The sequence below is a fragment of the Sorex fumeus genome, unplaced genomic scaffold, assembly GCF_029834395.1.
Source record: "Sorex fumeus unplaced genomic scaffold, SorFum_2.1 ptg000044l, whole genome shotgun sequence".
In the NCBI taxonomy this organism is placed as follows: Eukaryota; Metazoa; Chordata; class Mammalia; order Eulipotyphla; family Soricidae; genus Sorex; species Sorex fumeus.
This window is the reverse complement of record NW_026606101.1, coordinates 613,453-639,827: the sequence shown is the minus strand read 5'-3', so window position 1 is coordinate 639,827 and position 26,375 is coordinate 613,453. Positions and strand designations below refer to the sequence as shown.

Sequence of the window (26,375 nt, the reverse complement as noted above, 5' to 3'; positions counted from 1 at the left end):
GCATGCCCCTTTTTCTCTGATAGCTTGTCTTTATGGCCCCCTTTGTGTCTCTTTGTTGCTCTGTGCCTCTCTGTATCCATGTGTGGGTCTCCCATGGCCTTTGTCTTTTCTTCCTCTCATACTTAATTCTTTCCCATACTATCCATTTTCAATTTGGGTCACTTGTATACTTTGTCCAAAATCAAAGAGTAAAGATGTTGCCCCAGAATAGCTGGGGTTGGGGACAGGAAACAGGCTGATAGTAGAGCTTTCAGATAATGCTTTCAAGGTTATGTTGCTTTGAAAGTAAGACAAAATGTCAGAGTTGTTAGGAAGTATCTTCCATCATGCGCAAACTGCCTCTGCAAGGAACTGAGCTGCCTGAGAGAACCCAAGTCAATAAAGGTCAATAAAGCAACAGGGTTGCTGGATTAGAACAGTGTGAAGGAGGAAGGGGAGTCGGGGCATCCTTGGCAGCTCTCTTGCAGCTGCAGAATCCACATCATCAGACGATCAAGGGAGAGACACTCTTCAAAGAGTAAATGTCCTCTATAGCGTCCCTGTTTCTTTTCACTAATCAAATTCAGTACTTTGGAGCCAAGCTTTATTTTCAAGTTGTGCTCAATTGTCCTGAGTTACAGAAACCAGCCAAAGTCAGTCTAATGACCCATGGCAGAATTTAGGGTCCAGGATCAGAATCCCTTGAGGAATCTGTTATGTGGGTCTCGACTTGTTGATAGTGACATTCTTGTCTAGAAATGTGTATCATTCACATTGGCAAAATTGACTTATAGTGTGTCTCCGTCCCCGATACCATAAGTAGAGACAATATTGTGTGTATAGGACCCCCTGTGTTCTTGTTATGTATACAGGATACACCTCAGGAAAACCATCAAGCAACTTTAAAGAAGAACGCTTTTTACTCACGTGTTCTGGAGAGTACACAGCAAACCTGGGGACCACAAAGTCAAGTGCAAAGAGATGGTGAGAAAAATGCCAAGTTGGGTGTCTGCTATCTTAAGGTCAAAGAGTTGTTTTGAGTTTCCTGAGCTGAAGCCTTGTGGGTGAATTCAAAGCATTAAAAGAAAGATAATTAGGGTATGAGGTCAGAGAAGCAGTTTCTCACAAAAGCTCAATCATCTGAACTTTCTCAGGACTAAATGAAGACTTACCTGGATAGGAGCAGCCTGGTTCCTCATCTAGTTGATTAGTAGCTATGTCAGAGAGCTGGTAATATGCTTATTCAATATTTTAAATGAACATCTTTTTAAGTCTTTTAAGTTAATGTCTTGCTAACCAAGAGTTTAATGTTGCTGACATTATAATAACAAAGAAAATATATACAGAGAACAGAACAGGTACTACAATAGTGACTGTCACTGTCCTCCCCTTGCTCATCGATTTGCTCGAGTGGGCCCAGTAATGTCTCCATTGTGACAATTGTTACCGTGATTGGCATATAGAATACGTCACGGGTAGCTTGCCAGGCTTTGCCGTGCAGGCAAGATACTCTCGGTAGCTTGCCAGGCTCTCCGAGAGGGGCGGATTTTCCCAAACTCAAGCCAGGAGAAAATAAAAAACTAAAATACCTAAAGTAGAAGCATTCTAAGAGCCCATCAACTCCCATTTCTTCATCTTAAATATAGTGTCATTAAACCCAGGGCCAGGTTGCTTGTGGCTCAAAAGTCAATACTCAAGAAACAAGAGTTGCCCTAAGAAAGGCAGATGTATTCAGATGCTGACAACCTGAGAAGATGGTGTTCTTGTGTCGCACACCACCACCACCACCCCCAAGCCAACCTACTCTCAAGTTTAGGAATGATATCCCATTGACTGGGAAAGTGAATTAGAGTAAAATGAAAAATGGATCCAGGGTAAAGAGGGTAGTAGTGGTTTTATAAATCACTATCAAAGGTGGGAATGAGAACTTGTTCCTTGTCAAACTTTGAGATAGCATAGTTAAACAGTATCTGTCTCTGGTACCTGTACTGTAGTCTTCAGGAATCTCTCCAGAGGGTCTGACACTTGTTCTTTTTCAGCTATCTGTGACTGCATCTAGTTTATCATTAAACATACAATGCATGAGAATATTCCTGAGAGTCGGGAGAGAGGGCAAAGTTCAAGAGGGAGTGAGAGGTTTAAATACAAATACGGAGAGACACCGCAATAAATCTTGGAAGGCAGCAGCTCACCAGAGATCTCCCCAGACCCCGGACTGAACCAATTCCACCGGGGCACCTCAGATGGAGCAGGTGTGTCCTCTCTGCCCGCACCAGATGAAACCTCTATGACCACGAGCTTCCAGAAGCAAAATCCAGGTATGTGGGTTTAAGGACTAAGACTCCAGACCACATGGTGGCTGCAGAGATGGGCCAGCCCTTCCTGTCTCCCCACCCGCTTGGGGTCCTGGCTGTCACACCCACAATCTGCCTCTGGGAGCCATCTCAACGCATCAACAGCCTTGATCCAGAGACTCCCAAGTGAATCTCAAAATGAATTAACACCCTACAGAGATATCTCCGGACCCCAACCATTTACAATTACAATTTAGAACACCTCTCATGATATTCATAATCAGCAATAGAAAATAAATTATCTAGCATCTGCCCTTGGCAGGCAAGCTTGAATGATGGTGGAAAAATTCAAAATAATGGTGGTGAGAAGGTGTAATGGTGGTGGAATTGGTGTTGAAATATTGAATGCAATCAATTAATGTGAACAACCTTGTGGAAATTATTTTTTTAAAAAAGTACATAATGGAAAACAAGAATGAAGTCTAATATTTGCTTTCTTACACTGGGATCAGAAGGCCTAGAGAAGGAAAGACATTCAGTCAATACCACCCAGAAACTAAGAGTCAGCAACAATAAGGAAGCCAAGCATCTAAGTTCTTATCAGAGGTCACCACGGACTCTTTGGATACTGATGTGGTTATGAAATTTTTGCTATGGCATTGAATGTAGGAAGGAAAAGTAAGTCCAAAGGGAATGACAGCAATGTCATCGGAGGAGACCCTATAGTCTGTAAATATCCAAATGCTTCCCAGGACCCCCCCCCAAATAAAGTTGAACCTTTCTCTAAATGATCTTAAAAGTAAAATAATAATAATAATCACAGATCACAGATCATCCTGTTATTCGTCGATTGCCTCGAGCAGGCCCCAGTAACGTCTCCTTCATCCTGGCCCTGAGGTTATATTCAAGGCTCTTTAGGAGAATGAGACCCATCATTGTTACTGGTATTTGGCATATTGGGTGCACCACAGGGAGTTTGCCAGACTCTGCCGTGTGGGCAGGCTACATTCGGTAGCCTGCCAGTTTGTCAAAGTAGGAATGAGATGTCATAATAAGATGTCGCGCGGCCGCAAATGTGGCCGCATGGTTCCAGGAGCTGGTTTTTATAGTCTCAGAGTCTTGGCCGCTGATGGGATTACACGGCGCCAGGGGGCCAGTTGGTGGGTGTGACCCCCGCCTACTGGAATTTGGAGGATCTGGGTGGAGGATGCTCGACTCCAATCCGAGTAGGCTTGGAGATCTCGGCCCCGGAACCCACGTGGCTTTGTCCCTCTGCCGGTACCTTCAGGTGTGCGGAGAGTGGTCTCAGCATGGTGGTGGCTGGTCCTGGAGGTCTTCGGCTGCCGGGGCCCTGGCCAGGGCGGGGAGGAAAGCTCAACCCGCTCCCCTCCATGGGGCTCCGGCGAGGAATAGCCAGGCGCGGGGGCAGGAGACTGCGCTCTTCTCCTCCGGGAGCTGGTTTTTATAGTCTCAGAGTCTTGGCCGCTGATGGGATTACACAGCACCAGGGGGCCAGTTGAGACTCTGAGGTGTGTGTAAAGTATAGACATAGGAATAATAGCTAGGTTTTCTAACTGGTTATTCTTGCTGGTTTTACCCAGGGAAGTATGATTAAAATAGCAAAACAAACTCCAAAAAATCCATTTTTCTTTTCACTACAGCTATGAAAGTTCCAAATATGGGACCTGAAGAGATAGTATAGGGCTAAGGCGCTTGACTTTCATGCCACTGATCCCAGTTTGATCCCCACACCACATATGGTCCCCTGAGCACCACCATGAGCAAGAACTAGCCCCTTAGCACCACCAGGTCCCAAAAAAACTTCCCAAAAGTAAAATATTTGCTAAAGAACCAACAGTGCATTAGTATAGGTTCCCCTTCCATATGATTTAGATCATTCCAGGAATGCAATAATGGCTTGACATTTGAAATTTTAATATAATTTTTTTTCTTTTTTTTAATTTTTGGTCCACGCCTGCTGTGCTCAGGGCTTATTCCTGGCTCTTCGCTCAGGAATTACTCCTAGCAGGGCTTTGGTAACCAAATGGTTGCCAGGGATTGAACCCAGGCTTGATGCATGCAAGACAAATTCCTTACCCACTGTACTATGACTCCAGCCCCTAAAAATATATCCTCCTATCAGCAAATTAGAAGAGAAAAATCATTACAGGACTAGATGCTTACTAGGTATTTTTTATAATCCAGCATTAATTTCCAGTATCAGCTCCAAATGGATAAATTGGAAATAACTCACAGAGCCAGAGTGATAATACTGCGGGTAGAACACTTGCCTTGCATGTGACCAACCTGAGTTCAATCCCCAGCATCCCTTATGGTCCTGGGAATACCACCAGGAGTGACTCCTAAATTCAGAAGCAGGAAAAAGGCCAGAACACAGCTGGGTGTGACAAAAAAAAAGAAAAGAAGGAAACAACCCAAGTGTGTAAGGCCTATTTATCCCAAACCCAACAGTAAATGTCATTTTATACAGAAGGACACATGAACTTTAAAATAAAGAGCTAAACAGGGGAAATATGTCATTGTCTTTATTTTTAACATTACTTTAGTGGTTCTACATATCAAGTACAAGAAAATAAAGTAACTTGGGTCAGAGAGATAGTACAGCAGGTAAGATGCTTGCTTTGCACACAGCCAATCTGGGTTCAATCCTTGGCACCACATATGATCCCCCAAGTCCTGCCAGGAATGATCTCTGAACACTGCCAGGGCTTATCCAAATAACAAACAACAAAAAAAAGTAATTCAGGAAGTTACCAAAAAAAAAGAATCAACTTTATTATTTTCAGATAATGTGATTATATATGAAATCAAAACAACCTCATTAAATATGGTTATATTTAACAAGACAATTTGGCAAAATTGTCGAATATAAGACAAGTTAAGACTGATAGTTTCATTATGATGCTATTCATAATTAAAGTTTCTGGTAATAATATTTTTAACTTACTGCTCATTTTTTTAAATCCAGGCACCTCAGACCACAATATGAACAGCACTTCTCTGACATGGGACAGTCAGTATCTTGCAGGCATTTAGGCTTGTTTATTTGGGGACAAATCTTGGGCTTTGGTGGGCAGTGACCTTCTTTGACTATATGGAGAAAAACAGTACATTTGACTTTGAACTACTTGATCATAGTTGAAAACAAATTTGAGGAATCCTGAGAGCCACAGAGTTTTCTACTGAGTAAGTCTCTTTTCCTGCCCCCTAGATCAAAGTTTTCTAAAGTGATATCATCCTTCAGGGAATGCTAGAACCTCGAATGGGAGGATGGTAGCCTCAGGTGCAATTAGGAGGGGACACTTTTTCCTGTTAAATAAAAGAGATTTCCGGTGGGGTGACTAAATTACTTCTATATTAAAAGTGTAGTGATTGGGGGGCTATAGTGATAGCACAGCGGGTTTGCCTGGCACGCGGCCGACCCAAGTTGGATTCCCAGCATCCCATATGGTCCCTCGAGTACCTTCAGGAATAATTCCTGAGTGCAGAACCAGGAGTAACCCCAGAGTATCGCCAGGTATGACCCAAAAAGCCAAAAACAAAACAAAACAAAAAAAGTGCAGTGATTGGCCAAATAAGTTTTGAAACCGAAACCTATAGCCTAGAGAAACAATGGAGTAGAGGAAGCATCATACCAACAGTCAATAATTAATCTGAAAATCATTAAAAAGTTTAACCATCTCTGACTTTAAATTCTGATATCACTCCTGCCCACTCTTATAGAATAAATTTGTTGGGGTTACCTAATCTCAAAGAACAAAAAATAGAAGAGGAAAATAAAAGATTGAAGAAATATTAGAGTGCATTCAAAACCTCCTTCTTTTAGTAATTATAGACTTGAGGATCTCATAGTGAAGAGTGATTTCTTTTTTTTTTTCTTTTTGGTACACACCCAGCTTTGCACAAGGGTTACTCCTGGCTTACGCACTCAGGAATTACTCCTGGTAGTGCTCAGGGGACCCATACGGGATGCTGGGTATCAAACTAGGGTCCACTGCGTGCAAGGCAAACGCCCTCCCCACTGTGCTATCGCTCCAGCCCCAAAGCTTTTATATAAAATAAGTGGATGTTGTCACTTTGTGAGTCTTCAAAGAATGAGACTCAGAATAACTCTTTTTTAAGGGGTAAAATGTGAAGTGAAATCATGCATGGTATCTTTGAAGAATAGCACACTAGTCTTCCAAGACCATAAGGGCTTTATGTAATGGCTGAACATTAAAAGAGGAAAAGGTGTTCAGAAGGTCTTTAGAGCCATCTAAGGGAGCAGAGCAAACTGAACACATGCCAGTAGATTTTGAAAGATATATCCCCAGTCCTTACCTGTCCAAGCCATGACACAAGAAAAACCACATAAGGTTTCACAACACTTTTTTAAGAGAGGGCATTCGATGTCACTCCGACATAAATCTGGACAGATCTCACGTTTCTTGACTGGGAAGATTGGACATTGTCCTTCCTTCACTAAAACAAGAGTAGATATGAGTTCCTCTAGCCCTCAACCCATCCCATCACCCTTCAAAACTTTTCTTCTCTTAAAAACTCATCTAACTTTCTGTGACTTGGCTCATTCTACCCTGCTCATCCCTGCTGGGGGTTAAAATATCGCACTATATCATGGGATATAATAGAGGAAAAAATAATCTTGGAATTTGAAGGACCAAGATAAAGTCTGATTCCTGCTACTTAGTGGGTGACTTTAGTTTCCTTCTCTATAAATCAGGAGTAATTAGGTGAGATCTATATAAATTTCGGTAGACCATTTTAGGTGTTTGGGTTTTACTCCGAATGAGGAGTCGCACAGTCTGATTCACATTTTGAAAGGATTGTGGTGTCTACCATGTTATTAATGAGCAGGAAGATGAATAGAAGCAAGGCGACTTGTTAGGGAACTGTTGCAGTAATCCTGAATCCTGGTGAGAAGACAACCCCTCACTTCAGGATGGCAGATGTAAAGGTACTAAGGCACCAAATTCAATACCAAATTAAAACAAAGTCCTATCTTAATGGATGTTAATCAATGGAGTCAGTAAAGAGTTCTTGGAAATTTTTTTCAACCAAGGTAGAAATTACTGAGAATAAGAGCAGGATTGAGATGGGGAAACAAAGATTAAGATGTTAATTGTGAGGTGTTTGTGAGGTCAGAATGAATCTATGGAGTAGGCAATTAATTTGGGAAGCCAATTAAGGTTGAAATTATAATATTGTCAGTCACTAGGACATCGATGGTATTTGGTGGGGTGGTAGACTCCACTCTGGGACCACACTCAGTGGTGCTCAGGGATACTCCAGGCTCTGCACCCGGGAATCACTCCTGGCAGACTCCAGGGACCATTTGGGGTGTAATGAATTGAATCCGGGTCGGTGTCTCGTGTGCAAGGTAAGTGATCTACCTGCTGTACTAACTCTCCAGCCCCACACATTGATGGTATTTAAATCAATTCTTCAAGAATTTATGAATCTCCTGTGTCCTCATCTGATTATAAATTCTATGGGGCAAGAAGTATGTGTGTGTATTTAGGGAGTATGAGGGTTCCCCTTTTTTTTATTCTTCAAGTCAAGAACAGAATATGATGTATTTGAGTCTCAGTTAACATCAGGTTCTTTCTGAGACCCAGATCAAAATTTCAAGCACATTTCCCTGGCCTCTTCCCTTGCTGCTTCTGAGAGAATACTAAGTTTCTATTCACAGCATCATGATTCCTTACAATCTCCCACAAGGAGAAGGTTTATATCCTAGTTTTATCGGGTCAGGCCCCAGGATTGCCTGGGCCATTTAGGCTCACTAAGCCCATGGTTTTACCTCAAAGTCTGAGCCCTGTAACTGTGCTATTATGCTATTGCTAGAGTTAGTCTAGGACCTCAGACCATCATGTAAATAGGTCTTACAAACAAGTGAGCAAAAAGCTTCACAGTCTTCTTTGCTGAAAAAGTTGTTATTATTCCCGAAGCTGCCTCCATATACAAATTCTTTGCATAATTTATTATTACTGTCAAAATACCAGCGCAATTCATTCTTTGTACCATTTCCGGTGTCTAAAGATTGTAGGCAGGGTTCTGAGGGAAGAAAACACAAAGAAAAAAGAACATGAAGGAAACAAAATCAGGGCAAAGGCTAGGTTCTTTTTATATAATTTATGGTGCTGTCTATATCCAAATCATAAATGAGCCATAGTCAGTCAAAGTTCTAGGACAGGCCCTGTTAGCAATACTGAGCTGTATAACATTAATAAGCATCATTTCCAACTTTCAGTGGATATAGAGAAGAACAAACAAGGATCTCTTTTTACTGCAATTAAAACACTTAACAAAGTGTACAATACACAGTAGAAATGATATCTGCACTTGTATGTTTATTGCAACACCGTTCATAACAGCCAGAATCTGGAAAAACCCCAAGTGCCCCAGAACAGATGACTGGTTAAAGAAACTCTTGTAAGTCTACACAATGGAATATAATGCAGCTGTTAGAAAAGATGAAATCATGAAATTCACATATAAGTGGATGGACATGGAGAGTATCGTACTAAGTGAAATTAGTCAGAAAGAGAGGAACAGATATAGAAGGACTACACTCATTTGTGGAATATAAAGTAGTACAATATGAGATTAACATCTAAAGACAGTAGAGATAAGAGCCAGGAGGATCACCATGGTTTGGAAGCTGGCCCCACATGCTGGGGGGAAAGTCAGTTGGGATGGAGAAGAACCATTAAGTAAATGATGATTTTTACCCGGCATGGGTGATGTGTGCTGAATGTAGACCAAGAACCAAACATAATGGCTTCTTAGTATCTGTATTGCAAATCATAATGCCCAAAATTAGAGAGAGAGTAAAAAGGATTGTACCTGCCACAAAGGCAGAGTGTGGGCTGGGGTGGGAGTGGTGGGTGGGACACTGGGAACAACGGTAGTGGAAAATATGAACTGGTGGTGGGGTGGGTGCTCGAGCATTGTATAATTGAAACATAATCATACAAGGTTGTAACTGTATCTCACGGTGATCCAATAAAACCTATTTTTTTAAAAGTGAACAATACATAAGAGATGAAATACCAAGAAATGGGGTAAAGGCAGCCCCCACCCCTTGTCTGAAAACTGATCTAACACTCAGAGCTAAGCCACTATTTCCTTATGGGTCATAAATAATCAGAATACCTTCATCAAACAAAGTCACTCTCAGAGGGATAGAGCAGTAGCATAATGGGTGAGGCACTTACTCATGGCAAACCTGAGTTTGGTCACCAGCATCCCATATGATCCCCTGAGCATCCCCCAAGCACCACCTGAGTGATCCCTAACTAAGTACAGAGTGAGGAGTACATCCTAACACATCTGAGTGTAACCCAAAAACAAAACAAAAGCAAAAATAAAATCACTCTCAGATCAAGCTAAAAAAACCACTGTGAATTCCACTGCCTAACAAACACCTTGGAGTAATTTGTGTTTCTCTACTAATCACAGCTTTATTCCCCTTCAAGCCTGACCTTTCAAAATAAGATTTACAGAGATATTATTCAGCCATTGAATTCCTCCCCTTTCTGATCATACCGAATCAAGAGCAAAACTTCACTTCCTTAGACTGTCCCCCAGCTCTCTCAAAATCTTGATCTTATACTCTTTCTCACTACTCCTGGCTGTCTTAATTGTCTTGGGAGAGTAACATTCTCCTCACGCCAGTGTGGAATAGACCCAACTCTTTCAACTACAAGTTTGTTTTCAATGGTCTTCAGCCAAAGGATATTGACAGCAAATTTAATTCATCTATAAAAACATAGAATTTTCTATATGTATTAAATGATCAGCGGTAGGTCATTTGCCTTGCGTGCAGCTGGCCTGGCAAGACAAACACCCTACCTGCTGTGCTATTGCTCCAGCCCACACCCTATTAGTAGATGCAGAGAAAGCATCTGACAAGATCCAGAACCTACCCATGATTTAAAAAAAAACTCAACAAAATAGGAGTTGAAAGAACTTTCCTCAGTATAGTCAAAGTCATCTACCACAAGCCTACAGCAAGCATTATCCTCAATGGGGAAAAACTAAAGCCTTCCCTCTAAGATCAGGCAAAGACAAGGTTGCCCACTCTTGCCACTTCTATTTAATATAGTACTGGCAGTACGTTCCATAGCAGTTAGGGAAGAAAAATATATCAAGTGTATCCAGATAGGAAAAGATGAAGTCAAGCTCTCATTATTTGCAAATAACATGCTGTTATACTTAGAGAATCCTAAAGATTCTACAAAAAGCTCCTAGGACCAATAGATTTGTATAGTAAAGTGGCAGGTTACAAAATCAATACCCTAAAGCATGGCTTTCCTATATGCAAATAATGAAAGAGAAGAAAGTGATATTAAAAGAAAACTCTGTTTACAATTGAACCTCAGAAATCAGAGTCAAGTACTTCAGAATCAGCTTAAATAAAGAGTTAAAGGACCTGTACAAAGAAAACTACAAAATACTATTCCAAGAAATGAAAGATAGCATGAGGAAATGGAGAACATCCCTTGCTTATGGATTGGGAGGATTAAATTGTCAAAATGACAATACTCCCCAAAGCATTATACAGATTCAATGCAGTCACTATCAGGATATTCATACATTTTTCAAATAAGTAGATCAAACACTCCTGGCATTCATATGGAACTATAAACCTCCATGAATAGCTAAAACAATCCTTGGGAAAAAGAAAATGAGAGGCATCACCTTACCCAACTTCAAACTGTTCACAAAGTGGTAGTAATTAAAACAGCATAGTACTGGAATAAAGATAGACCTGTAGAACAATGGGATAAAGTTGAATATCCTGACACAGACCTTCAAATATATGATCAGTTAATCTTTGATAAAGGAGCAATAAATATGAAGTGGAGCAAGGAAAGTCTCTTCAACAAGTGATGCTGGGGAAACTGGACAGCTACATGCAAAAAATAAATAAGTAAACTCAGACTTCTCTCTAGGCCAGACACAAAAGTCAGATCAAAATGGATTAAAGACCTCAATATCAGACCTAAATCTGTAAGGTATATGGGGGAAAACATAGGCAGAAACCTCCATGAAAATGAAGTCAAGACATCTTCAAAGATGACATACCACTGACCAAGCAAGTGGAAGCAAAGTAGTCCCCATTGTTTAAATGGGAACCACATTAAACTAGGAAGCTTCTGAACTAAGAAACAGTGACCAAGGTACAAAGACAACCCAAGGAATGGGAAAAAAATTTTACCCAGTACCTGTCTGATAAGGGGTTAATATCCAAAATATATAAGGCAGTGGTAAAACTTTACAAGAAAAAATCCAATCCCATTAAAAAAAATCCAATCTCATAAAAAAAGAGAAGAAATGAACAGAAACTTCTTCAAAGAAGAAATGCAAAGTGCCAAAAGGCACATCAAAAAATGCTCTACATCGCTAATCGTCAGAGAGATGCAAATCAAAACAACAATGAGATATTATCTCACACCATAGAGACTGGAACACATCAGAAAGAACAAAAACAACCAGGGCTGGCATGGATGCAGAGAGAAAGGACTCTTTTGGTATTCATTGGTGATAGGAATACCAACTGGTCCAGACATTTTGGAAAACAATATAGTCATTCCTCAAAAAACCAAAAACTGAGATTCTATATGACCCAGCAATACCACATCTGGGAGTATACCTTGGGGATCCAAAAACGCACAGCAGAAACACCCTCTACACTTCTGTGTTCATTGCAGCACTATTCACAGTGCCCAGAATCTGGAAACAACCTGAGGGCCTGAGAACAGATGACTAAACAAAGAAACTATGGTACATCTACACAATGGAATACTTCACAGCCAGTAGGAGAAATGAAGTCATGAAATTTGCCTATAAATGGATGGACCTGGAGAGTATCGTGCTGTAAAAATGAGTCAAAAAAAGAGACAGACAGAATGATTGTGCTCATCTGCAGGATATTAAAAAAAAAGCATAATATGAGACTATAGCCATGAACAATAAAAGCAAGGGTCAGGAGAACTGGTCCACGGATAGAAGCTTGCCACAAGAGGAAGGGCAGGGGGAGAGCAGTTAGGATAGAGAAGGAACCAGTATAACAGTGATATTTGGAAATAATCACTCTGGAAAAGAACTGGGTAATGGAAGGAGGTCAAGGGATATGCATGGTAACTTCTCAGTACCTATATTGCAAACCATAGTGCCCAGAAGGAAAGAGAGAAAGAGGGAGGAGAAAGAAGAAAAGTGCCTGCCTAGAGGCATCTTGGGGCAGTGAAGTGAGGGGGTGGGGGAAAGGTGTTGGGGAAGATGGAAGGAGGGAAACTAGGGACATTGGTGATGAGAAGTGTACACTGGTGAGGACTGGGCAGTAAACATTGTATGAAACTGTGATTGCACTAAAAAAATTTTTTTAGCAATCCTAATATCTAAATGAATGAAATTTTGTGTTTGCCATAGTGCTAACTGTGGGCAATAATCTCTTAATATATGGTGGGAATGAAACAAATATTAGTCATTTGTGGGCTGGAGCGATAACACAGTGAGTAGGGCGTTTTCCTTGCACACAGCCGGCCCGGCCAAGCCGGGTTCGATTACTCTACCCCTCTCGGAGAGCCCGGCAAGCTACCGAGAGTATCTCGCCTGCACAGAAAAGTCTGGTGAGCTCCCCATGACATATTCACTATGCCAAACACAGTAACAACAAGTCTCAAAATGGAGACGTTACTGGGCCTGCTCGAGCAAATCGATGAACAACGGGAGGACAGTGCTACAGTGCTACAGTGAATGAATGTTGAAACAAAAATTAGTTTCATTATAGCCCAGTAGTGATCTATGTTGACTAGAATTCAGTGTTAGTATCGGAGGGTTGAAAACCTAATTAAAGGAGAAAAGCAGAGCCCCGATCTCTTGTCTTGTCATCCAGAAAATCTTTCAGTCAGTTATGGACACATAGCAAGAAGTAGGGCACATCCAAAGACACCTCTGCCCTCAAAACCGAATTCCAGTACCTTGGCCTGGATCTAAGCATTTCATCCCACAGTAGAAATAGCAGCACTTCTGGTGGTCAGGGCAATCAAAATCATTATAGCACAAGTTTTGAACTTTGTGTTTACAGTATTCCCTGTCCATGGGGCACACTCCTGGTTTCTCTGCAAGAAAGAAATGCCCAATTTATATCCCTTGAAAATTCTGGTTTATACACTGGCAAACGTAAGCTGTATTAACTGTCTTAGCCTTAATTGCTTCCTTCAACCCTCATTTCTTGTTCTGTCTTTATTTAGGTGCAAGGCCACTTCGGATAGATCTTTATCCGGAATTTGTGCAAATGTAAAACAAATCTGCACAAATCTTGGCTTCCAGGACAGAATATTTGATAGGGACCAAGACATTTGCTATTAAGTTCAGGATATCCTCTATTCTCTTGAAACTCAGTATTTAAATATCTAGGTTCTCTATCTCCTGTATCTTAGCTGCAGGGGAAATTTTTAATTGAGGCATGGTGGAAATACCATGAAAATAGAAGTCAGGGGTAGGTAAAATAAATAAATAAATTAGAAGCACCACTATAAGACAGACCTAGTTTGGAAGCATCACTCCAGTGCAACTACCTACTAATTTTAGGGGGAAGCTTTTTCCTTCTTTGCATGTGCAGTGTATAAATGAGACCACCCTCTAAGGAAAAGCAATTCCAGCTGAACTCACCTCTGAGTTTTCTGGATAGCTTTGCAGGTGTCTTCTCCAAAAATAGCAAGAAATACAGCAGGAAAGCTATGGTTTTCCAGGAGATTCTGGCCCTACGGAGAGGTAAGTGTCTGCTAGACAGCAGAAGAGGGCCAAGGATTACTCCCAGCCAGAGAGACACAAAGGATCTGCAGAGAAACCTTGGAGACAAGTCCCCAACACCCTTAACCAGATGTGGAAATAGTGGAAGGGGTTTGTCTGCAGTCACAAGAAAAGTGGGGTCGACCTTTAGTCCCTGAGCCTTCACTGTGTCCCCACACACAGCCATCATGCAGTAAGTTGGCTTCCCCACAAGTTCACCCGCTCACCCACTGTCTTGTTCTTGGGTGAACGGCCACACATGACAGACCACAAGGACATTTGTCCAGACTCGTTGGAGGGCTGGTTTGCCCACATTCTTTCCCATGGCAACCCCAATTGAGCTCAAGTGAGACTCTTTCTTTATTTCCCCGATGACAAGAAACTGATGATAATATTTTCAGGTGGGCCTGGCTCAAGAATAAAAATATCTTACTGAGCCCAAGAACAAAAAACAAATCCAGCTGACCTCAGGTTGACAACAGCATACATCTTAATCTTTCTGGTGGTGTCCAAGTCTAGGGGTTGACCCTACTCCCAATTACATGTGTCTACTGGCCATCAGCCTGTCTTCCTCTGGAAAGCGTGTGTTCATTTCCTCTCTCCATTTATGGAAAGGGTCTCTGGATTTGTTTTGTGTTGTTGTCGCTCTTTGTGAGTACTTTTTATATCCTGGATATCAACCCTTTATCTGATGTGCTGTAGCACTGCACTGTCCTCCCGTTGTACATCTATTTGCTAGAGCAGGCCCAGTAAGGTCTCCATTGTGAGACTTGTTATTGTGTTTGGCGTATCGAATATATCACGGGTAGCTTGCCAGGCTTTGCCATGTGGGTGAGATACTCTTGGTAGCTTGCTGGGCTCTCCTAGAGGGGCGGAGGAATCGAACCTGGGCCGACTTGGTCAGCCGCGTGCAAGGCAAACGCCCTACCCACAGTGCTATCCCTCATGCAAATATTTTTAACCTATTCAGCCAGCTGTCTTTTTCAGTTTTAGCCTGTGTCTCTTTCACCATGTAGAAACTATTTAATTTGATGTAGTCCCATTTGTTTATTTTTTATTCTGTTGCCTTTCCTAGTGGTATCAGAACATTGAAGACATCTTTAAGCTCCAAATTTTAGAGTGTTCTATCTTTTCCTCACTGTACTTATAGTTTCTAGTCAGACCTGAAAATTTTTCATCCACTTTGAATTTCTTTTTTTTTTTTTTTTTTTTTTTTTTGCTTTTTGGGTCACACCCAGCGATGCTCAGGGGTTACTCCTGCCTCATGCGCTCAGCAATTGCTTCTGGCAGTGCTCGGGGGACCATATGGGATGCTGGGAATAGAACCTGTGTCGGCCATGTTGGCTGCGTGCAAGGCAAATGCCCTACCCACTGGGCTATCGCTCCAGCCCCCCACTTTGAATTTTTGTATGTGTGTAAAAAGACCTTTCTTGGCAGTAAACTGAGAAGCATAATGCAATCAAATGGTCTACAGATTGCCAGGAACTGGGGGAACAGTATACATTTTCAGGTTAGAACCTTTGCAAACTACGGGTAGTTTCATGTGGCCAACCCAGGTTCAGCTGCCCGTTCTCCGCATGGTCCCTCAAGTATCACAAGGAGTGATCTCTAAACACAGAACCAGGTGTAACTTCTAAGAGCTGTGTGCCAAGCTTCCTTACCAAGCGTGCCACTCCCACTGGTCTCTCTTCCCCTTCCCACCCAGGACAACTTAAAATCCCGCTTAACTTCTCCCAGGGGTTCGGCTCTACCCCCAGCCTCACCAGAGGCTTGTAGGGCCCAGGAGTACACCCCAATAAGCTCCTATTTCTTAACTTTACCAGTCTCTGTCCCTCTGTCTGAGCTGGGTGAGGTCCCAGATCTGTCACTGGGGGAGACAGGCATCTGGAGGGAGAAAGGAGACATAAATGTTGATTTTCAGTAGCCAGGCGCTGGCAAGAATTGGCTAGGGCCACTGGCTAGAGTCATGGGTGGGTTTCTGGAGGATGAATGTTCCCTGACATAAGAAGGTGGAGCCAGGCTGGAGCTATAGTACAGCGGGGAGGACTTTTGCCTTGCACAAGGGCAACCCAAGTTCAATCCCCGGCATCCCATATGGTCCCCCGAGCACTGCCAGGAGTAATTCCCGAGTGCAGAGCCAGGAGTAACCCCTGTGCATTGCTGGGTGTGACCCAAAAAGAAAAAAAAGAAGAAAGAAAGTGGAGCCCCTTGGTTGGAGCGATAAACTATGCAAGCAGTGGACCATGGCCCACCCCAGGTCGAGCCTCAGCATCCCATATGGCCCCCAAGCCTGCCAGGACTAAGCTCTGAGTACTGCCGGGTGTGGCCCAAAAACAAACTAAAAAAGAAAAAAAGTGGTGCCCCCAGGGCAGCAAACACAGGGAAAACCCCACTCTTTTGCAGATCTTCTACAGCAGGCAAAGGCTGGGTGCTCCTTGAAAAGTTTTCTAAATTCTGGGCCTCTCTTGTGGCACCAAACTGGGGAAGTGAGAGAAGGAGATAGCCACCGTGAAAAGAAAAAATGTCACCAGGAAACTTCCCTTTCTTTTTAACCGAGTGAAGGCTTTCATCTTGCATGAAAAGAGCAAACCAACCACTTCTTGCCTTTTAAACACACAGGAAATCTCATTGTAGAGGACTTGCTTCAAACCGTCCCTGGAGGAAGGGTGGGAGGACAGGAGCACATAGAAATCCATCCCAAGACCCTACACCAGTGAAGCAGCAAGGCAGAGAGGTGTCCTGGCAAAGAGCTGCTCTGAAGCAGGACAGAAATTTCCCTGTCACGAAAAGCATAACCTCTTTGGAGTTATGGAAACTGAGGCACCTCCCTGGGACAGGTGGACCCCCGCCAAAAGAAGATGCTCTGAAAATGTAAGGGACAGGCCCAAAAATGGACTACCACCAGAATTAATTTAGCTTAGCTTAATAGGAACCTGCATTGCAAAATAACTTGTTTTTCAAGGAACAGGTCTAGATAACCTTTTTCAGATCCGCTTTATAGGAGCCTGCACTGCAAAATAACTGGTTTTTCTGCCCCTGAGCAAGGAATTCAGATACAGGTACTCGAAGGGTGGGGGGGTCAGACCAGATAACCGGATATCTCTCATAAGACCCATGTTGCAAGACCCAGGACTGCCTTAAAAACCTGTCAGTTCCTAAGCACCAACGCAAAATGCTGATCTTTAAACTATAGGCTAAGAAGTGATGTACCCTTAATTGGATTGGTTAAGAAAGCATATGTTGTTACAAATCTATTGGCTATGAAATGCGCGGGCTTTGCTGTAACGGCCAGTGAAGGTCTATATAAGATCCCCTTTGAAGAAGTTCGGGGTCTTGCCTCACCTAACTGACCTGCGTGTCTGTGTAGGCGGCTTGACCCTGGCTAGCCAGTCTTACAATAAACCTTGCTTGCTGTTTGCAGTCTCTGGAGTTTCTTTGTCGTTAAAGGGAGATCACGATCCACGCCTTAACAAAAAGACCGTTAAAATTCAAAGCTCTTGCCCTCTTGACCTCAATCTAAGCCAGCAACAGCTCTTATCTGCATAGAACGCCCCTGGAGGGGAGAGTTTAGGCAAAACCCTGTAACGTCCAACTTTGTCCAGGTTAGAAGGGATCTCAGCCTGTGAAGCGTTAATTCCTTTTTCTTTTTCTTTTTCTTTTTCTTTTTCTTTTTCTTTTTTGGTGTTCTCTTGGAGAAGCCCACGTTCTTTTGAACGTGTAACACTGTCTCTCTTCTGTCTCTCTCTCTCTGGCTCTGTATCTCTCTTCTGTGTTTGTCTGTCTCTGGATCTGGCTCTGTGTCTCTGTCTGTCTGTCTCTCTCTCTCTGTCTCTCTCTCTGTCTCTCTTTCTTTCTCTCTCTCTCTCTCTCTCTCTCCTCTTCCTCTAAATAAAACTATTTTATTCTCTTCCTGAAATTATTTTTTATGAGGATAAGCAACACTCTCCATACGTCCGGACGGGCCTCATGCATGAAAGAACTGGCAGAGGAACCCAGGAATGCGGGTCCCAGGGCTGAGGTCTCCAAGCCTACTCAGATTGGGACTGGGCCTTCTCCAACCAGACCCCCCATCTTCCAGTAGGTAGGTGTTACACACACCAGCTGCCTCCAGGGCCAGGTTGGTCCCATCAACGGCCAAGATGTAGAGACTATAAAACCCAGCTCCAGGAAGTGCGCGGCCGCATTTGCGGCCGTGCGACATCTTATTATCTTATTTTTCCTTTGGAGAACCTGACAGGCTACTAAAAGTATCCTGCCAGCACAGCAGAGTTTGGCAAACTTCCCGTGTCCTACTCAATATGCTAAATACCACTAACAATGATGGGTCTCATTCTCCTAATCCTGAAAGAGCATTGAAATGGCTCTTTTAAAATCTCAGGCCTAGGAAGAAGGAGACGTTACTGGTGCCTGCTCAAGGCAATCGACAATGAACAACAGGATGATCGTGATCGTGATCATGAGGATAAACAATGGATCTGGAAAGCTGAATGGCAATTGGGGCTGAGTTTCTCCTTCCTGCAAAGCTCCCCCAAGAACTCAAGTGGTGGGAACAGCCCCCCCCCCACTGTGTAGAACAAATGGACCTCAAATGCAGCTTGGCCACTGCCCAGTGGAGCTAGTGTGATGCTAGTGCCCCTGCCGCATAGGAGACAGTGGCAGACTTTTATCAGCCTGAACCTCTGCAGTCACTGCTCCAGGGTTACTGAGGTGGGCTGAGCAGGAGGGCCAGAGTACTTCCCCCTCTCCAGGACACAATGCAGTAAGTATTTTTATTTAAGCAAAGTTACTTAAGAGATTATGATGTCGGTGGGCCCCAAGGGTGGCTTGTGTGAAGTGGGGAGGAGAAAGACGGTCACTTTCTCCCCATTCGCCTCTGCCACCCAGGGTTACTGGGTTCTTGTCTCGCCTCACAGAAAAGAATTTCAGGAGTAGACGAGCAGTGAAGTAAAACAGATTTGCACACTAATGGCCTCAGAGCAGGAAAGGCAAACCTGCTTCCAGGGATTAAACTCTGCTTCTGAGGCTTCCTCTTTCCGACCTGCGGCTCATTTTAGCTGCCTTCCTCCAAATTCCTGGACTTTTTCTGAGACTTGGGAAGTTCACAATATCCCCAAGGTCATATATTTTGCCCCAGACCTTTGGCTTAGAGGAAACTAAGAGATTATTGGACAATACCTGGGCACATGGTAAGACATATAACTGAAAAGGTCTTAAATAAGACAGTACCCACCAGCTAAGTGGGAAAGCAGGATGTTAACCATAACAGCACAAATGAGCACAGAATTAGCAAAACATCTTTGGGAAACAAATGAAAATCGTCCAAGACTTTCAAGATTGATAAGAAACACAAAGACCCAGTTTTCCTAAAAACTCACTAAACAGATGATACTTGACTTAGTTTTATGTTAAATTTCTTCTTTGCTGGGGAATTTTTTCTCTTCCACATTCCAACAAAAGTTTCTATTTCCTAACTGAGTCTAAGTAACCTTTATTACTTAAGATTTTCATCCTTTAACCTTTCAGTGGGCTGGGGCGATAACACAGTGGTAGGGTGTTTGCCTTGCACGCAGCCAACATGGCCGACCCGAGTTCAATTCCTCCACCCCTCTCAGAGAGCCCGGCAAGCTACCGAGAGTATCTCTCCCGCACGGCAAAGCCTGTCAAGCTCCCTGTGACGTATTCGATATGCAAAACACAGTAACAAGAAGTCTCATGATGGAGATGTTACTGGGCCCGCTCGAGCAAATCGATGAACAACGGGAGGACCGTGACCGTGAACGTTTCAGTAGCAATACTGCAAACCACAGTGCACAAAAGGAGGATAGAGAAAGAGAGAGGGAGAGTGTGGGGAGAGGAGAGGAGAGAGAAGAGAGAGAAGAGAAGCGCCTGTAATAGAGGCAGGAAGGGGGGAAGGGAGAGGTGATGGGAAGGAACTTGGGGACACTGGTGCAGGGAAATGTACACTGGTGGAGGGATGGGTGTTGGAGTACTGTATGACTGAGGTCCGATCATGAACAGCTTTGTAAGAATCTATCTCACAGAGGTTCAATTAAAAAGTTAAAAAAAAATCATCCCTAAAAATATTGAGGAACATGGCAACTGTGGACAAACACAGAGACCCACTCCTGTGTTAAAACTGAGGTTTTCCTCGTTTACTCTTAAACTTCCTCAGTCTCCGAAAATAGCCCAGGAATTTGGAGGAATGTTATGTACTGGTTTAAGTTATTAGTTATGATCTGCTGTTAAACTTGATAGGTCGTGATGGAGGCAGGAAAGAAGAATCCCGTCCATAATTTTTTTTTCTCCACTTAACAATGCTTAAGACCTCATAAAAGATTGCGTGGGAGGCCTCTGCTCAGAACTTTGACTCAGGTTGGAGCTAATTCAGTTGCTCTGCAGGAAAGGAGAAGCCAATCCCGGGACTTAACGCCGGGTCTCGGGGTTCTTGTCTCGCCTCTCGGAAAAGAATTTCAGGAGTAGACAAGCAATGAAGCAAAACAGATTTTATTTGGAGGTTTTGATGGGGAGGTGGGAGAGAATGTAGGAGAGGGTAGAGTAGCACACTCAAGAGATAGCACGGGCTTCCCCAAAGATGGAGAAGCCTTGAACGGCCAGGGATGCTGCACCAGAAAGTGTACTTGGTGAACTCCCATCCCCCACCTTGAGGTGCCATCCCCTGCCCGCTGCTACAGCTTCCAGAGTTGACAAACCCCAGACTCTTAGTGCAAAAGGTCAGTGTGGTCTTTGCATTCCTGGAGCTGAAGGAGCAGGCCCGAAGAGGTAGTGCTGCTTAGACCCTCTTACAAACCCATCCTTCTCCCACCAGTTTCCCTCCTTTCTCAGTCTGGATTACATGATGTATAGAGCATAAAAGTGGTAGAGTTTGGGGCTGGAGCGATAGCACAGTGGGTAGGGCGTTTGCCTTGCATGTGGCCTACCCAGGTTCGAATCCCAGCATCCCATATGGTCCGCTGAGCACCGCCAGGAGTAATTCCTGAGTCCAGAGCCAGGAGTAAGCCCTGAGCATCGCCGGGTGTGACCCAAAAAAGCAAAAAAAAAAAAAAAAAGTGGTAGAATTAGTGGAAGGAAAGTTTGTGGGGAAACTAAGTGAAAGTCTAGACTTTCCCTGGGCCATATATTTCTCCTCTGCTCGTTCTCCTGTGTTATATGCACTTGTTTTTCTTTGATCTTGTCCATGCAAATATACTCCTTCAACCACCCTTCCAACACCAGTGCCCCTGTCACTAACATTACATCTATGTCTTGCTTTAGGTTCTTCAGGTCTTTATTCCAGTTTGGGGGGGCATCCTGCATAGACTCTAGTGACTTGGAATGTCTGACCTGTACCACTGTAGCACTGTCCTCCCGTTGTTCATCAATTTGCTCGGGCAGACACCAGCAACATCTCACAACAAATTGTGAGACTTGTTGTTACTGTTTTTGGCATATCAAATATGTCACGGGGAGCTTGCCAGGCTTTGCAGAGCGGGCGAGATACTCTCAGTAGCTTGCCGGGCTTTCTGAGAGGGGTGGAGGAATCGAACCCAGGTCAGCCGCATGCAAGGCAAATGCCTTACCCGCTGTGCTATCACTCCAGCCCTACACAGGATAATTTGTTTCAGCTCCTAATCTGTGGTTATTTATTAAGACAGCAATAAAGGGGCTGGAGTGATAGCACAGCAGGTAGAGCCTTTGCCTTGCAGGCGGTCAACCCAGGTTCGATTCCCAGCATTCCATATGGTCCCCTGAGCACCTCCAGGAGTAATTCCTGAGTGCATGAGCCAGGAGTAACCCCTGTGCATCGCCAGGTGTGACCCAAAAAAAAGCAAAAAAAAAAAAAGGTATAAAGACAGCAATAAAAAGATTACATTCATATTCAAGCCCCCCATTATCTGGAGCCCTCTTTTCTATCTTGGTGGAAAATCTCTCTGCATTCTTCTCTTTCTATCCTAGTCCACTCTCCATTTCCTCTTCCACCTGATGTTTGAATCATGACCATGAAGGGATGGTGGCCATGAAGGAATCACCTTCTGTGAGATGCTTTGTGAATCAAAGTAACTGCGTTTTTGTGTTCGTCCCACAGGATTTTTACGCATCTCATCTTTTGCTGTAGTTATAGACCTGTCCAACTCAGACATAGGTCTAACTAAAAAGGCAGAATTAGGTACCTGTGGTGTAATGAGAACAACTCTTGGGACCGTGGGGGATTACAATGGAGACAGGGAGGCACAGGTATGAATTCCACCCCACCCAAAAAAATACCAAGTCCTGATATGAATGGAATCAGTTTATTTGGAAAATACTTGAGCTTTCTCAGGCTATAGAGATCAAAGTGATGACCGAGAGGTCCCAGTAAAGTAAGAGAATCTCCCAGCAGGAAACCAGAGAGAAAGACCCCACAGCATCCTCCAGTCAGTGTTTCATGAAGGTCATTTCTTGTCATCTAGCAATGATGTAAAGGGTTCTCTGGAAGAAAGAAGTTAAATGGTTAGAAGTCAAGCTCTCTGGGGGAGTTTGGGGAGGCACACTCATCCCAAAACTTGGGTAACTATGGACTTCTGTTCCAGGTCCTGGCTTCTGAATGAGTATGAGCAACATGTCCAAACCCCACCTTCCCACCTCAACCAACTCACCCATTGTCCATACAGATTTCTCCACAGTAGGTCCAGCAGCATGTGTGATTTACAAGTAAACATTCCCGGGTCTTGGTGCACTTTTTTCTACAATACTTTGGTGTAGGCTGCACCCAGCACTGCTCAATATCTACCATATCTGCTAGAAATGAGATGGTAGACATTATCAGAGTTCATCCGTCCATCACACAAAGAAGAAAGCTTTCTCAAACTTCAAAATCCCTAACTAAAAACCATAACGTCTTCATCTTCCAAGAAAATGTCTCCCTACAAATCAAAGCCATCGTCTTTTCACAGAAGACCATCTCTGTGCGACGTATCCCTGCAGTACTTCAGGCCTTGGGGTCCTCTTCAATCTCCTTAAATATAAGAACTAGGATTCCCCACCGTGTATCATTTAATTTCATTGAATCTATACTTCTGTAAATTTAAACCCCAGGACCCTGGGCTGGGGAGATGACTCTAGGGTCTGAAGCATGTGCTTTTCATGCAGGAGGCTTCTCAGTTTGATAAAAAGCATCTCAAGATTCCCTGAGCGCATCAGCAAATAATTCCCAAACAGCACACCCAGTAAAGCTTCTGAGCATGGTCAGATGTGGCCAAGAGTAACATGGAAATAGAAATTGTGTGTGTGTGTGTGTGTGTGAGTGAGAGAGAGAGAGAGAGAGAGAGAGAGAGAGAGAGAGAGAGAGATCTTCTAAAACCCCTAGCTATCATTTCAGACCCATTTTTCAAAAGGGAAAACTCAGTGAAGGAAAGATGGAAACCTTCCCCCCTGACTATTTACTCCTTTACTGATAACCCCTGAGCTCTCAAACTCTCCCCAAATTCCACAATTTTCACTGAATCATAACCTTTTTGCTCAGACCTTTCACAGTCTCCAGTCCTTTGTCACATAACTCACTAAAGACACTTGATTTGTCTCGTATATTCTTTTTCTCTCCTAAAAGATTCTTTGTCTCTAACTAAATAATAGATGTTAGCTATTCTCTTTTAGACTTCATCAAAGCCTCACTCAGAATAAGCACAGAGACTGACTCTGGTAATATGACCTCAGTGGAGCATGCTGAAAATAGACTATAGAGTGAATACGATGGCCACTCAATATCTCTATTGCAAACCACAACACCCAAAAGGAGAGAGAAAGCAAAAAGGAATTCCCTGCCACAGAGGTGGGGTGGGGGTGGTGGGAGGGATACTGGGATCATTGGTTGTGAAGAATGGGCACTGGTGGAGGGATGGGTACTCAAGCATTGTATAACTGAAACATAAGCACGAAAGTTTGTAAGTCTGTAACTGTACCTCACGGTGATTCATTTTAAAAAATTTAATTAAAAAAAAGAAATGAAAATATATATAAACATATATATATGACCTCAGTGGAAGCTCTTTGTCGCTCTTTTTCTTTCCCCCAATATAGTTTGACTATGGAAACTATTATTTTCTGCTACCTCATGGAACGTAGGCAAAGCTATGTTCCTCTTCTGTATATCTATATTTGCTCTCAGTAAAGGCTAATGGGGTTTGAATAGATGTTGGTTTGGGAATATCCTATCTAATGTTTCTTGGATGCTTCCACTTTAAGGAAGAGCTCTGCTCCAACCCTAGAAATGAAATCCATGTATCAATGTCCCAGATTTGGGCATTTCCCCACCTTGCCACATCACCTACTGATACGTCTGTGCCAGAAGTTTCCCAGTGCAGGAAGAAGCAGCACAATCCCACTGGTGATTATGATGAGTAGAAAAACACAAAGTTTCATGATAATCTCTGTGTGTTTGACTTAAGTTTTCCAGAAGACAAGTCTTTTCCCAATGCTGCTAGAGGTAGAAACAGAATTAAGAATAGGGTAAAAGGTAAAGGTAAAGGGCCTCCCGTTGATTGTCGATTTGCTCGAGCGGGCCCAGTAACGTCTCCATTGGAGACTTTGTTGTTACTGTGTCTGGCATATCGAATACTCTCGGTAGTTTGCCGGGCTCTCCGAGAGAGGCGGAGGAATCGAACTCGGGTCGGCCTTGTTGGCTGCGTGCAAGGCAGACGCCCTACCCGCTGTGCTAAGGAGAAATTTTATGTCAATACTATGTCATTCCTTCTCCTTGTTTTCCTTTTTTGCCCTTCAACACCTGCCAACATATGATACTAACCACTGGTTTCTTGAGTTATTTCACAGTACATGGTCATCCCCTGGAGCAATAGCACAGTGGGTAGAACGTTTGCCTTGCACGTGGCCGACCCGGGTTCGATTCCTCCGCCACCCTCGGACAGCCCAGCAAGCTATCGAGAGTATTGAGCCCACACGGCAAAGCCTGGCAAACTACTTGTGACGTATTCAATATGCCAAACACAGTAACAAGTGTCACAATGGAGACATTACTGGGCCCACTCGAGCAAATCGATGAACAATGGGAGGACAGTGACAGTTATTTCTCTTAAAAATGTATTGTTTTTTTTTCTTATAAATGGCAATAAATCTTTAGATTGTTGAATTTGTAAAACAAAACCAAATACCAAGAATGGATGTTTAAGTCATGAATCATACAACCCAGCCATGAGCATTAAATGTGTAGAGTTTTGAGTCCAGAAATCCATAAGGTGCTCACATGTTTGCTCAGAAAAGCCAGTTAGTAGTAACAGAAACTCAGAGTGTTCTTCTCATCCTCTGATACAACAGAACACAGCAAAATAGGTGTGCCATGCAGATGCTCTCATTTATACAGGGATAAGAAATTTGAAATAACTGATATTTTGGGTGGAATTAGTAACTGGGTTAAAGTTGGAAAAGATTGGGATGGGCCTAAGTGGGTGAAAACAGGAACAGATCGGGACGGGACTCTACCTACCTTTCACCCAAAGAAAGAAGAAACCTGGGACCAGAACTATAGTACAGTAGGTATGGCATTTGCCTTGCATTTGACCAACCCAGATTTAATCTTCGGCATCCCATATGGTGCCCCCAGCACTGCAAAGAGTAATTCCTGAGTGCAGAGCCAGGAGTAACCCCTGAGTATCGCTGGGTGTGACCCAAAAGGGAAAAAGAAAAAAAAGAAGTCTGTGACACAATGACAAAACACACACACACACACACACACACACACAAATCCAAATTAGTGCATTTATGAAGCTGTTTATTTAAAATTTTTTAAAAATATTATTATTGGTCCAGGCTTTCCAGAACTTTTAGAACTGTTCATTCAAGGCCATGAAGCTAGTCCAGCTTTCTGAGTTTCTTATTTACCCTTAAAGGGTGTTCAAGATCCGGAGGATACCAGTCCCACCTGGTTTGCATGCCTTGGATATACTGAATAGTCCCAGAGAAGAGTCCCATCATCATGATTATATAAGTAGTCATATAGTCACATACCAAGCACTGGTGATATCTTGGCATGTGGGATATCATAAAAGGTCCCAAGGCATCACAAAGACGCAGAAGTACTGATTTCCCAAAATGTACAGATCTGAGCTTTTTCAGGTAATGTTAAAAGAAAAAAGCAGTGAGGAAAATGTCCATCCTTAAAACAATATAGGCATTCCTCAAAACCACTAGAAATTGAGCTTCCATATGACTCAGGAATGCCACTTCTGGAATATACCCTGAGAGGCCCAAAACACACAGCAGAAACACCATCTGCACGCCTATGTTCATTGCAGC

At 43.2% G+C, this 26,375-nt stretch overlaps 2 protein-coding genes across 2 annotated transcripts; both read right to left on the bottom strand.

Moving 5' to 3' along the window:
- Positions 1–5,244: 5,244 nt before the first annotated feature.
- On the bottom strand, positions 5,245–22,231 carry WFDC8 (WAP four-disulfide core domain 8). Its single transcript, XM_056121474.1, has 7 exons — positions 22,121–22,231; positions 19,132–19,268; positions 13,974–14,065; positions 13,280–13,420; positions 8,181–8,348; positions 6,615–6,755; positions 5,245–5,384 (listed from the first exon to the last, which is right to left on the bottom strand). Exons 1-7 carry the CDS (start codon positions 22,229–22,231, stop codon positions 5,245–5,247), a joined length of 930 nt encoding a protein of 309 aa, XP_055977449.1.
- A 291-nt stretch (positions 22,232–22,522) lies between these two features.
- Positions 22,523–24,488, bottom strand: LOC130030244 (protein WFDC9-like). The gene is made up of 3 exons (XM_056121473.1): positions 24,398–24,488; positions 22,727–22,868; positions 22,523–22,559 (listed from the first exon to the last, which is right to left on the bottom strand). Exons 1-3 carry the CDS (start codon positions 24,486–24,488, stop codon positions 22,523–22,525), a joined length of 270 nt encoding a protein of 89 aa, XP_055977448.1.
- Positions 24,489–26,375: the final 1,887 nt, after the last annotated feature.

Bases quoted from the DNA above. Each gene is read 5' to 3' on its own strand.
- LOC130030244 (XM_056121473.1), bottom strand. From the start codon at position 24,488: ATGAAACTTTGTGTTTTTCTACTCATCATAATCACCAGTGGGATTGTG. The intron at 22,869-24,397 runs GTAGGTGATGTG...TCTCATTTCTAG, and splicing joins CTTCTGGCACAGACGTATCA to CAGATATGGTAGATATTGAG. The intron at 22,560-22,726 runs GTGAGTTGGTTG...TCTTTCTTCCAG, and splicing joins GAAATCTGTATGGACAATGG to AGAACCCTTTACATCATTGC.
- WFDC8 (XM_056121474.1), bottom strand. From the start codon at position 22,231: ATGTCTGAGTTGGACAGGTCTATAACTACAGCAAAAGATGAGATGCGT. The intron at 8,349-13,279 runs GTACTGGAATTC...TTCTTCCCTCAG, and splicing joins ATGCTTAGATCCAGGCCAAG to AACCCTGCCTACAATCTTTA. The intron at 5,385-6,614 runs GTAAGGACTGGG...TTCTCCATATAG, and splicing joins TTGTGTCATGGCTTGGACAG to TCAAAGAAGGTCACTGCCCA.